Source organism: Sinocyclocheilus grahami, unplaced genomic scaffold (genome assembly GCF_001515645.1).
Source record: "Sinocyclocheilus grahami isolate Dianchi unplaced genomic scaffold, SAMN03320097.WGS_v1.1 scaffold303.1, whole genome shotgun sequence".
In the NCBI taxonomy this organism is placed as follows: domain Eukaryota; kingdom Metazoa; phylum Chordata; class Actinopteri; order Cypriniformes; family Cyprinidae; genus Sinocyclocheilus; species Sinocyclocheilus grahami.
In genome coordinates, this window is record NW_015505482.1 from 535,449 (window position 1) to 549,226 (window position 13,778).

General features: G+C 42.7%; 1 protein-coding gene across 2 annotated transcripts in view; it reads right to left on the bottom strand.

Moving 5' to 3' along the window:
- LOC107601343 (zinc finger and BTB domain-containing protein 46-like) overlaps positions 1 to 13,778 on the bottom strand; it is a 77,995-nt gene continuing 64,217 nt past the window's right edge. For both annotated transcript variants that reach the window (XM_016293503.1, XM_016293501.1), the window contains exons 4-6: positions 4,416 to 4,642; positions 2,850 to 2,892; positions 1 to 2,724 (exon numbers count right to left, since the gene is read on the bottom strand). In XM_016293503.1, the coding sequence (XP_016148989.1) occupies positions 2,132 to 2,724; positions 2,850 to 2,892; positions 4,416 to 4,642 (863 nt within the window). In that variant the 3' untranslated portion in view covers positions 1 to 2,131. The remainder of the gene's footprint in view (positions 2,725 to 2,849; positions 2,893 to 4,415; positions 4,643 to 13,778) is intronic.

Sequence of the window (13,778 nt, forward strand, 5' to 3'; positions counted from 1 at the left end):
ACAGTTTTCATGATGCTTTGTCAAAATTTATTGTCTAAAAAAAATCACATCCAACCAGTTACACAATAGTACTGTTCCAAAATACATAATTTACAGAAATCTGTGGTTTAATCTAAAGTTTTTTTTTTTCATTTCAGTCATAAAAAATAGTGCAATTCAAAACAGCTGTGACTGAGATTTCTGATGCGTTTTTACACCCACCATTTAAACCTCTTCAGACAATATCAGTGCATCAGTCCTTTCGTTTCCTGAGGAGAAAGTGCTAAGTCCTTGAAAACTTCAGTGCAAATCTCTCTCCCTCTCTCCCTCTCTCTCTCTCTCTCTCTCTCTCTCTTTGCATAGGCGATAAACAGTGATTCCTTTCATAATTCACCCAACATTCAGTGCAGCAACACACTTAACAGTTTGAAAGATAACTGTCACGCTTTCATTCTGAAACTTGGAAATTGTTCCAAGCAGATATTTTGTTTGACACAACAAAGCTTTACATATGATACACAGATTGGATAGTCTATGCAAAAAAGTCTTTGAAGCCTTCAAGATCTTTACAAAAACACCAGACAAACATATTTTCTGAGAGAAAAAACTGTGAAAAGAAGAGGCCTTTTGCATACTTGGGTATAAGACTTATGGGTAATTTTAGGTGGTTCTAGTGTGACAATCCACTTTTTTTTCACTGCTGTGTCGGTAAGAATGCCGACACAGTCACAGTTTCTGCCACAACTGATTTACTAAAACATTGCAAATCCACTCATTTCAAAGAGGACAAAAGAATAACACTTGAAAGTTGCGAAAACGCTGACTACTTCTGTTGCAGTGTGCACCGACATGCATTTGTTGACCAATAGCAGAGATTCGTAAGAGAGGTGAGTCGAGTTTCAGAAATCCATTCGCTGTATTTTCACTCGATTTCAACCTCTTCCACACTCTCAAAATGGATCTAACACATGCCTTATCCACCGAACGCTCCATCAGATTTTCCTCTAGTGTGTAAGCACCCACTGATACACTAATGAACTTGTCATAACTGTATGACATATGTTGTGTGAAAATCGCAATTAACATAACGTCTCCTCCAGGTATTACTACAAGTGTAGACTGCTTGTTAATACTTTTGTGGTCTGACCACTCAACCACACAGCTAACTTTCAAGATTAAAAAAGATCTTAATTCACTTTTGACACTTCCATCTTCAACAATAACCCAAAAATAGGAACTCCATGAGATTTAACATTAGACATATAAAAACACAACTATAATTTAGATCCATTTCTGCTAGCAGGGGTCCAGAAACACCTTCAATCCTCTTTTACTTTTCTACTGGCTGTTACAGTCAGGTTTGGAGGCTAGTGTGAGGTCACACAAGGACCGGTCACAACTTTAAAGGTCTTTTCCTCTCACATCTCCTTTATCAGTGCGATTTATGGTCAGCATGGGTGAGAGCCGAGACAAGCTAATTACTGAAATGATTTGATGCACTCTCACACACACACACACACACACACACACACACACACACACATACATTTGAAGACAACGTAGCTTGCTGAAAGATTTAGGACATTGCCTAATCTTCCTCATCCCTAATCATTTTGTCACACTCAAGTGTAGAATACAAGAGAGAGAGATTCTCCTGCAGAGGGCAGCATTGTGCACAGGTTTAACAGCTGCATTCACTACTCGGTGAGCTACAGAGACCCCTGCGCCTGAGTCCATCTAAGCATAATTAGATTAGTTCGCTGGTAAAGAGAGGGGTGTGAAGCCACCCAGAATGAAAAAGCATTGGCATCCAATGCACCGAGATCTCTATGTACTCCAGTCTTCAGTAAAACCTTGAATAAAATCCTGCGTGGTACAAAAAGCAGACAGCTCTATATGCGACAAGAGAAATGACATAAAATGTCTTTATTTTGCATAGCATTTGTGCCTCAGCAGCCATATGCAGTAGTCATAAAAAAACCTGACGGTTTAGGTATTTGAAGAACATACAAATCTGATGTACAGTAAAACGAAGTGTAGAAATGTCAACAGTGCCGTGGCCAAAAGTTGGGGAAGGCTTGATTTGGGATGACCTGAAGTTTGTATCACATTCCCTTTGTAATGAAGTAATAAATGTTGCTGGTTTGGAGAATCAATCGACTATACGGATATGGTCATCTTCCTTTAAGCCATGCAGGTTCCACAGCTGCTCGGTGGCAGAGATTCCCGACTGACAGCAGACCTTGCCATGGGTAGCCAGGTTTTTCTGCGTGCTGAAGGTTCGGGAGCAAGCGGGACACGTGTAGATGCGCTCGCTGGAATGCACGGACGACAGGTGGCGGTTCAGGTCCGTTCGGTCGCGGAAGTGCTTGAGGCAGTACATGCACTGCATCAGCTTCCGTTTGAGGTGGATGGTCTTCTCATGGCGGTCAGCGTTGGACTTGAGGGTGAAGCTGGCGGGACACTGCGAGCAATGGTAGCGCGCTGGCAGAGGGTTGAGAGGAGACGGGACCACTAGGGGGCGATGGTGGTCGAGGCAGTCCAGCGAGAGGGCCATGAGCGAGAGCGTGTGGCTGTATTCGTGCTGTCTCAGTTGAAGCAGGCTGCTAAACAGTTGCTTACACAGAGAGCAGGCAAGCTCCTGCCGCCAGCCCGGCCCTCCGCCCTGCACCTCCGCCACACACACTCCATGCTTCTCCTCCACCATCTGATCTTCCTCTACAGGAACCTGGACACGCTCCAGCCCTGAGAGGGAGAGGGAGGGAGGGAGAGAGAGAGGTGAAAACTAACGCCAGGATATCGGCTTATGTATGTGAAAAATAACAGGCAGTCATGTGGCGGGCCATCGGCGTCATAGACGCCACGAGTACCTGCATTGTTATTTGGACTATTGTCGTCGTCTTGCATTTCCTCCTGTAAGAATACACACACATGCACATCAACACTTGTGTACTTCTGAGCACAGGTCTGTATTGAGATGTGTACTCCTGAGGCATGCAAGTTCATAAGGTAAAACACACAAACATACGCACTAGAAACAGAAGAGATAGACGGGACCCTTGAAGAAAAAAGAAAAGCAAAGAAACAGTTGGCTGCAAAACAGTTGAAGCAACAAAACCTGAGATGCAAAAGATAGCATGCAAAAAAGTTGACTTGGCCTTTAATGCAAAAAATAAATAGAATTTAAACATAAATAATGTATTTAATTAAAAAAATATATTTTAATTAGTATTTTTTTGCTAATTAATGGTAAAACATATTCATAATAAGATACTTTCTATTTTTAATGTAAGTCTTTGCTAGTAGGGTAAGAAAAATCTAAATTCTCTTACTCTTGAGCAATTTTGCTTTTGTGTATATATTCGTATCTATGTAGTAAATTGATAATTTTTCTATTATATATAGGCGTGTATATATATATATATATATATAACCAGTAGGGTAAGAAAACTTTAGTTCAAGATATATTCTCTTTAAAAGTCTGGCAAAGTCAATGTATCTTATTTTACTGACGTTTACATACTTGCGTAAAGTTTTATTGGTTTGTCTATTATTTTTATTCAGTTTGGGTTTCTCAACAGCATATCCAACAGGTGGAGACAAAGAAAAGACTTTTGGGACACAAGAGGATATTAAGTATTGTCCATGAGGCGAGGTGTGTGTTTGGGAGGTGGAGGGTTGCAGATCAGATTGGGGGGGGGGGGGGTCCTGCAGCTTGTACGTGTATAGGTGCGACCCATCCCCCTCATTCTCGGTCCGCCCTCTCTTGCGTAAGAGTGACACATTATGGTTTAAGCAAACAGATGGCTTGTCCACAGAGATGGTACAACTTCTTGGGGGGGAGGTCCTGCGAAACCAAATGCCACCTCAGCACACACAGGGAGAATGCAATTTCCTGCTCTCACTCAAGAAAACAAAAACCCACCCTGCCCCTCTGCATCGTGCATTACTATTGATTTCTACCGCCACCTGGATCCCCCTCTTTTCCGAAGATCCTTAGCTGCGGAAGTCATCATTATATTCATCAGAATGACAAATGCACAGGGTTCACAGTGGACAATAGACGTCCTGAACTTTTTGTACTCTTATTTTGAGGGAAAATTGGCAGAATTCTGTGGAATATGGTAAAATGTGTTATGAATGATTTGATTGGTTCTGGTCAGGTGTGAATTTTGACTATCAAGTGATCCAAATGTGTGGAAATCTTTGGAATATGTGGAAATCCCTGCACACAGGCCTTTATTTTTCTCACAGAAAGGAAGAAAAAGCAGAAACATGAATTAACAGAAAAAGAGAACATGCAGGAACAGAGCAGGCAATGCAAAAAGGCAACAAATCATCCACAACATTCCGACAGATTCTTAAAGAGGAGCTATATATCAAGAGACACACAAAGCTGAAGGATAAGTGGCCTATTGGGTGTTTGTTGGACTTACCTCAGTGGGTGAGGCCTTCAGGGCCCATTCCGCATAGAGCTTGTCTGGGGGGCCCCCAGACTGTGGCATACCGAGGGCCCCTGGGGGCCGTGACACGGATGGCGGCGGCAGCAGTAGAAGAGGAAGAGGAGGAAGAGTAGATGGAGGAGATGTAGATGCCCCGTGTTTGCTACCAAACAGGGCTCCTGGATGGTGGGAGCTGCTGCTGCCATTGGAGCAACGAGGCCCTGAGGAGCACAGGAAATGAGTCTCACCCACCTACTCTCAGACCAGCGGCCATCTTCCACACAGCAGCAGAGAGAGAGGAGGAGGAGGAGGAGGAGGAGGAGGGGAAAGGGGCAAGGGGCACACACAGCCTTCATTTAGAACCAGAGAGGGAGAGGAGGGAAGAGATAAAGAGACCGGAGTGGGGTTAGGGTTTGGCCTCTCTCGCTCTGTTTTTTTGGTCCTCTCCATCCACCCATGTGCACACGTAAGGGATAGCCGCATGTGTGTGTGTGTGCAAGTGAGAGATAAAGAAATAGGAAAGAAGAGGCTTTTAAATGATGGCGGACGTTGTCAGGCTACTTGCCAGAATCTGTGCAAAAGTTCATACAGGATATACACAAAATAGACCGTAACCATGCTTCATGACAGAAACCAAGAGCAGCAGAGGCAAAGGTTCAGAGAAAGGTGAAATATTTACACCAATTATAGAACGTAGAGGGACAAATGTGACATTTTGAGGAATGATTTGTCTTTAATGTTTAGAACCACATAGCTTTGATGTATAATAATCAGAACTGTCAATTTAATGTTAATTCAATGTGATTATTTAGGAAAAAATGCCTTATGTAATTCTGCAGTAAGGAATTTTTTCTTAGCAAGTTGCACCTCAAGATACATTTTTAAAGCCTTTCAAACTTCTTATCTTGACACTGCATTCTAAGAAATGGTGCTCATGCCGCAAGACATGCCGCAATAGATGCAGATGTTGGTCTGCATTAGCAAGCAGCTTTCTGTTGGACAACTCAGCGAACCGACATGACCAACTGAACCTAATTCAATTCACCTTCACGCAAAATTACTGAAACATGACTGGATTTCACCTTCAAAAATTCCCGAACAACAGTAAATGTGACTGCATCTTTAGACTTCTAAATTCACTGTTTGGTATTTTTATTAAATGATTCACTTGTCTGCCACAATGTCTTCTTTTACATTTAACCTTTGCAATTTAATAACAAACATATTTCATTTTTACAACTTATGCTAGATCTCTACTATATACAAGGTCATCTGAATAGACAGTATATGCGAGACTGTGCTTCTTTCAAGCCACTGTGTTTCTGAATGTTCATCTTGTCTTTTTTTGGACAAGAATGTTTGTGGACTCCTGTTGTTGGGAATATGCTGGAGTTGCTGATTTAGCTCTAAGTGGACAGATGCACATGCTACAGTAATGCACAACCACGAACAGATTCCTGGAATTCTCCTCTCCTACACGTCCACGCCCATCTAACACACATCACCCTCTCATTTCTCCTTCCTTTTGTCTGCAATGTGTAAATGTAGCCGTGCTGCAAACTCCCCTACATCAATTAACAGTAATTGAAACTGAATGTATGGTTCACATCAAACCATCAGTCCACTGTCATTCTCTCATTTGTAAAATTCCCAACTAAAGTGCACTTAGGTATTTTGATGGCGGTTGCAAAACTTTTCAGGAAATTCTTCGGGGGGTAAGTGAAACAATGTAGTGCAGGTTTGATTGGATCTAGGACGGGCATTTGACCTAATGACCACCAACCGTAGTCCATTACAACAGAAATTTAAAGGCTGATTTCAGGTCAGGGTTTGAGATCAAGCCTGAAAAACTTTGGCGTAAAGATGAACTAACTTTCACATTTCTCCTATTAATTATCTTAATAAAGTAACATGTACTACGGTTGGTTTCCCAATCTAATGGAATCTACAGGGAGAAAATGCTCATCTGATTGTAGAAACAATGAGTAGCTGGGAGGATACAGGAAATCATGTTATGCTATTACAGCTCATGATACACCAGAATCGAGAAACTACCACATAGTATCTAGCCAACTGAGGTTAACCACCAGCTGCCGTGTCATAGGGTGTCTTTTCTATGGGAACCGGTACAAACCTTCGTGTTACATTCCCATGATGATACCTGACAGCTAACAATATTTTTGTGTGGTTTGAAAGACACATTCTTCTTAGACCAATTTCTTGAGTGAACTGCTTTCGAAATAACGTGCTCACTAAGTAGGTACTTTGAAAAAGTAATAACTGTTCTATGTAGTATGAATGTGTGTAGTATGAATTTAATTTGGACGTACTATATTCACCATGTTGTCATTGTCATGTGACCTACATACACCTCCATACAAATCCTCTCCTGTGGCTTCATGTGATAGTTAAGTATCATACTTCAGAATGTTGTCGAAATAGTAGGTCATCTGGGTACTTTTTGCAGACTATTTTATGAATACGGTGAATTCTGACATAATACTCTTTTAATGTATTGTTTTTCAACTTGTATAGAAGGGAAATATACATATTTGGATACAGGCTACAGCCCATGTTGTAGCATGGGCAGAGCATTCATGAAACTGTCTAGAACCCAGAAGTGTAATGACCTATGAATTCTGCAAATAGCTCGAGCTGCAGGACAGTTTTACCTTCATTAGTGAAGCATTTACACCCAACCAGGAAGGCACATGCTCAGGTCCAATTTAATGAAAATTCAGCCCAAAAATAACCAAAAATTCAGCTCACTTTTGCTAACAGATTGCCAACAGATGCACAATTATGAGCACATTAATTTGAATTCCACTTTAGAAAGCAATTGAATTTACTTGGTTCTAACTAATATCCAAATTGCACTCCAGCATGTCCCATCTACAGTAATTTAAACTGAATTTGCTCTGTTTCAAGCCAGTACTTCAGAAATGTTTTACAATCAAGAGTGCTAATCCAAGCTTGGGCTGAGTTTGTCCAATATCATTTTTTTTTTAAGAATTGTAGTTTCTTTTTTTATTCACAACTTTCAATTGGTGCTTTCACTTACATTGTTTTTCTTTGTAAATATTGCTCTCGCAATTCACCTCTTTCTAGATATTTGCCTGTGCCAAAAATAAATAAATTAAATGAATAAATTAAATGTATGCATGAGAAATGTATGTAAACACATTCAGTCCTGTTTTAATGGATTTTAATGCGATGCCACAAAACATCATTACTTGACTAAATACCATTGCTTTAATTAATTAATCTATTATTTGTTATTATTATTATCTATTTTAAACAGTACTCTGTTCACTATTTATAAATATCTTGATCAAATATGTATATCAACTGATTAAGGATAAGAGATAAAGAAATACTACAACAAAAAGTATTGTAAAAACATGTGAGCATGTACTACAAGTCAAAAGTTTGGACATACTCATAACTCATAACTTTTTTCCACATTAAAGAATAACAGTTATCAATCTATGAAATAACACAAATGGAAATATGGAATGACAAAAAAGCCCAAAACAAATATTTTAAATATAATTTATAAAAATCATATATAAAATAAAATGAATATATATTTATACATTACTGTTATATTAATTAATATATAATTAGTTTATAAAGACATTAATAAACAGTCAGAAACATTTACATTTGTCTACAAAACATTTCAGGAATTTATAGGCCAGTTTTACTAACATCGTGCACCAGCGCAAACCATCTTTTGGCGTTAAAATTGTACTAGCAGGATTTACTAGACGCGCAGTGACAAATTAGCGCTGAAAAGGCGTGGACAGTTATTTTTGTGCCTGACCGTATTGAATATGCATTTGTAGGAGTTTCCCTTTCAGACGCAAAATTTACGGGAGGAGAGTATTAAAATTAATCACACAACGAGATTTACTAACGTTTGCGCTCATCAAATTACTGGTATTTGCGCCATTATTTAACGCCCTAAAAAAGTAATTTGCGCTTTGCCAGTATATTACCCACAGAAATTTCCACGCCCATCAGTGCTGTTTCGGAATTGCGCTCTCGTGCTAATTTGCCCTGTTTAGTAAATCTGGCCCTAAGCATTTTTGTGAGGCAAATTCAGACAAGTATGTCCAAACTTTTAACTTCATTTAACATGTAACTTGTGATCTTGCATCTACAAATATGAGTAAGGTCTAATTCAGTGTTACAGAATACAGTATTCATACTGTATATGTATATTCATAAATATAAACATATTTTGTTCTCTATATATTATATGTATACCAGCCCATGTGCAGTATTGTACAAGTTATGTATTGTATTGCATTATAGTATTGTGATTGCATTATTGTTGTAATATTAACTGTGTATCATTTGATATTCACACTGTGGTTTGGAATATACATCAAGTATGTACTGTAGATGGTTCTTTCTTTGGAACAACTGTAGTAAGTGCAAATTAGTATATCCATACACATGAAACAACACACACACACACACACTCACTTCCCCTGAGACTCCGGCAGTGGCGTTGAAGAGGACAGGTTGTCAGCCTGCTGTCAGTGTGTATAGATCAGTAGAGAAGACAGACACACACCTAAAGCAAATCACACCACCAAACCTGACCCAGTGCAATAACACACTATCTGGGTTAATCACAGCAGCCTGCAGGACGCAAGGGGACCTGCCGTGACCCGCTCGGCTCAATCAAATCAATTCCTTTCCCAGAGACTTTCCCAATAAGTCTACTTTGAAGTTTGGGAGAGGAGGACGACTAGTGATTCATCAGAGTGGCACGGTGCGGTTCAACGAGCGCTGTTTGTTTTAGAGGGGCGCAGAACGCCAAACTATCATCGGTTGATCGGTTACATATTAACGAGAGCCTGAGTGGTTTGTTTGTGTGTGTGTGTGTGTGTGTGCTGACTTCAATAGAAGTCTCTTCATGTTTGAGATGTAAAAAAATAGATTTTCATCTCTCCAATAAAATAAACCTGAAATAACAAATCGGTTTATATTTTTTATATATTGGTCTTACAGGGATACTTCACCCAAAAATGAAAATGTTTCATTATTTACTTTAATGTAGTTTCAAACCAACAGATTTTTCTTTCAAGCTTTGAGAGGGATGTAAAACACCATAAAATTGATCCATACAACTTGCAAATTTTATTCAAAGTCTGAAACTTTGTTAGCTCGGAGTGACCAAATTTGGTTTTGAACTCAAAAATCTGATTTGTCCATTTCATGAATGAATCATTTAGACCAATTTAACTGGAATAAAGGGATAGTTCACCCAAAAATGAAAATTAAAGTAGTTATTTTTGTTTTCTTTGTATTCTCATAGCTTCATAAAATTATGGTTGAATCACTGATGTCACATGGACTATTTTAATGATGTCCTTGCTACCTTTCTGGGCCTCGAATGTGTCAGTTGCGTTGCTGTCTATGCAGCGTCAGAAAGCTCTCGGATTTTATAAAAAAATATCTTAATTTGTGTTCTGAAGATTAACAAAGGTTTTACGGGTTTGGAACGACATGAGGGTGAGTAATTAATGACAGAATTTTCATATTTGAGTGAACTATCCTCCAACAGATTCTGAGAGATCTGACTCAAAAAAAGTATTTGTTCATGAATCAAGTATTGCTACTTTTCTTATGAATGTACCAAGATTAGCTAAAAGAGATGTCAAGATGTTTAATGAACACTACACAAAATTCAGTATGTTTCTCACACAATGCTTCCAAATGACTTCAGAAGACTTGGAATATATACAAACACACAATGTGGTTCGTATGAACCATTTTATTGTGCTCTGAATAATGTTGCTTTGGTTTACTTTTTTTTTCTTCCATTTACTGAAGGAAGAAACTCTGTCAGGTTTGGATGGTTAGTAAATTATGACATACTATTAATTTTTAAACTATTTGTGAGTCATTTGTTAAAGTTATCCCCAAAAAAAATGCTTATCCCTGTAAACTTTCCTCTGAAACAACTTTAATTTTTAGCTGATGTCACCAAGATCTCCTAACTGACAAACCCTCCCATTTAATGTCCACTTTTTACAATCCAATCAATTCGCAAAGGATAAAAACCTTGAACAACCTGTATTACTCTGAAATATGTCATGCCACAATGGGTAAAATGGGTTGCGAATGGTGTTTCATGTTGACTTTAAGCCGGAAATAAAGATCACAGGAACATTCTGGCAGTGCTGGTGGAAGGCAGGATTCATACATTAGCAAGATGATCAGATTAATGCTCCTCTACGTCGTCTTTTAGCTGGAGTTTGGGAGACAAAAGCTCCTGTGGCGTGAGTGACAGCCACTGTGTCTCATCCTCAAGAGTGGCCATTAAGACTTAATGTAGTTCAGCAAACACACACTCTTGAGCCTGCCCTAAGGGTTTTAAGAGCAGGAGTGGTTCAGAGTTGTCCTCCCTCTCCTATTCAGAAGACTGAACTTAAACAGACAAAAGAGACAATTACCAACCCAGGACAGAGTGAGAGAGAGAGGCAAAGAAAGGGAGAGAAGGAAATATAAACTCACAAAGGAATAAGCCAAAAATAACATAACACACTCACAGAGCCACACACATTCAATACTTTGACAAAGTGATTGAGTGTGGGGAAAAATTGGGTTTAGCGATCCCAAAGCTTTTATGAAATTCAGTGCCATTCATAAAAGCTCTGGTGTTTTCGGAGGCCGAATTCTACCACAAAAACGTTACTACTCACACACTTCAACAAAATAACTTGTTGAGGGCATAAATATGTATGGACGCATCTAAATATGACAAACTACAGTCTAGAAATTCTAGTTCCCTTTCAGTCAGTCACGTTCTACATTACGTCAGTCGTGACTGACGAATTGGGATCTCGCCCGAGAGCCCAATCACCTTCGAGTGTAAACTAAACAAGCCAATGACAGTTGGCGTGCGTGATTCGCCACGCGCACCCCGCCCCGCGGGTATAAAAGGATAGCGCATGCAAACGCACATCAGCTTTTCGCTTCGGAGCCGAGCCTTCTCTGGACGAATCTCCACGAGTGTTTGGAAGAAACAGCTGGCGTTGGTGTTACGGCGTGTCAGCGGGGGTTGCCATCCAGGCTGCTGAAACCTCGGCGAGCTGCAGCTGCCATTCTGCGGTCTCGCCGCGACCTCCCCTGGGCGCTTCAGCGCTCTCTCTAAAAGAGTGTTTTTCCTTCTCAAAAAAGAGACAATTTCTAAAAGAGCTTCATGAGCGACGGGCGTCTTTTTAAAGATGGCTTCCTGCTTGTGCGTTTCTGGATGTGGTCGCTTCCTGGCTTCATCTGATGGTCATGATCGCTGCGTCTCGTGCCTGGGCTTACAGCATGCTGAAGCAGCGCTCATGGATGAGTCATGTTCTCAGTGCGGGAACATGACCATCGCGACGTTGCAGTCTAGATACCTCCTCATTAAACGGGGGGTATCCCCCTTGCCATGCCCCGCTCTAGCTCCTCCGGTCGGAGGGCTACTTCGGTTCATGGTCAGGGAGACCTGAGGATCACGGTGAGAGCTTCCCCGTCGAGTACTCTCATTCCTCTGGCATGTCGTACCACCTGGTGTTCCCGGACGAGTGTGCTGTGTCCTCAGACAGGGCGGGGTCCAGCATCTTGTGCGGAGCACAGGCGGATGACAGGATGTCGATCGCTGCATCGGAGGGCGAACTAGGCTCTGGAGATGAGGATTCGGCTGCGCTGCACCTGGTTCCGCTTGTTCGGTCGCTGGGGGCCTGGTTAGCGCTCCCCAGGCCGTCTCGCTGGCTCTTGAGAACCATCAGACTCGGCTACGCGATTCAGTTTGCCCGGCGTCCTCCTAAGTTCAGGGGCATTCGGTTTACCTCTGTGCTGGACAGGGATGCTCCTGTCTTGCGTGCAGAGATCGCGGTCCTGCTGGCGAGGGACGTGATATAGCCTGTCCCTCCAGCCGAGATGAGGTCAGGTTTCTACAGCCCATACTTCATCGTACCCAAGAAAGGTGGTGGGTTACGACCAATCCTGAACATGCGCGTACTGAACCGGGCCCTTCACAAGCTCCCTTTCAGAATGTTGATGCAGAAATGCATCTTTCAATGCGTCCGTCCTTTCAATTGGTTCGCAGCGATCGACCTCAAGGACGCGTACTTTCATGTCTCGATTCTCCCTCGACACAGACCGTTTCTCCGCTTTGCGTTCGAAGGGTGAGCGTATCAGTACAAGGTCCTCCCCTTCGGGCTATCCCTGTCGCATCGTGTCTTCACCAAGGTCGTGGAGGCAGCCCTCGTTCCATTGGGGGAGGCGGGCATTCGCATTCTCAACTATCTCGACGGTGCTCAGTCACCTCAGCCGGTTGGGGCTTCGGGTCAACTGGGAAAAGAGCAAACTCTCCCCGGTGCAGAGGATCTCTTCTCTCGGCATGGAGCTGGACTCAGTCGACCTCTCAGCACGTCTCTCAGTAGAGCGTGCCCAGTCGATGCTGAACTGCCTGGGGTCCTTCCAGAGCAAGACGGCGGTTCCACTGAAACAGTTTCAGAGGCTCCTGGGGCATACGCCGCTCGGGTTGCTTCATATGAGACCGCTTCAGAGTTGGCTTCACGACCGGGTCCCGAGATGGGCATGGCGACACGGCACATACCGGGTTTCAGCCACCCCGTTCTGCCGTCAGACTTTCAGCCTGTGGTCAGATCCTGCCTTTCTTCGGACGGGGGTGCCCCTAGGGCAAGTATCCAGGCATGTTGTTGTGTCAACAGATGCCTCCACCAGGGGCTGGGGTGCCATGTGCAATGGGAATGCAGCTGCGGGGCTCTGGTCGGGGCCCCAACTGCAGTGGCATATCAACTGGCTCGAGTTGCAAGCAGTATGGCTCGCTCTGCGCCGCTTCAAATCGCTGTTGCACGACAAGCATGTACTGGTCCGTACGGACAACACTGCGACCGTTGCGTACATCAACCACCAAGGTGGTCTACGCTCCAGTCGCATGTCGCAACTCGCCCGCTATCTCCTCCTCTGGAGGTCGCTTCGCGCCGTTCATGTCCCAGGTGAGCTCAATCGTGCAGCCGACGAGGTCTCACATCAGCCTGCCCTTCCGGGAGAATGGCGACTCCACCCCGAGACAGTCCAGCTGATTTGGAGACGCTTTGGGGACGCTCAGGTAGACCTGTTTGCCTCCCCAGACACGTCCCATTGCCAGTTGTTTTACTCCCTGGCCGAGCGGACCCTCGGCACTGATGCACTGGCGTGCAGCTGGCCTCGGGGCCTACGTAAATACACGTTTCCCCCAGTGAGCCTTCTCGCACAGACACTGTGCAAGGTCAGGGAGGACGAGGCGACAGCCCCTCCTTGGCAAATTCCTCTGAGGAGGGATCTCCTTTC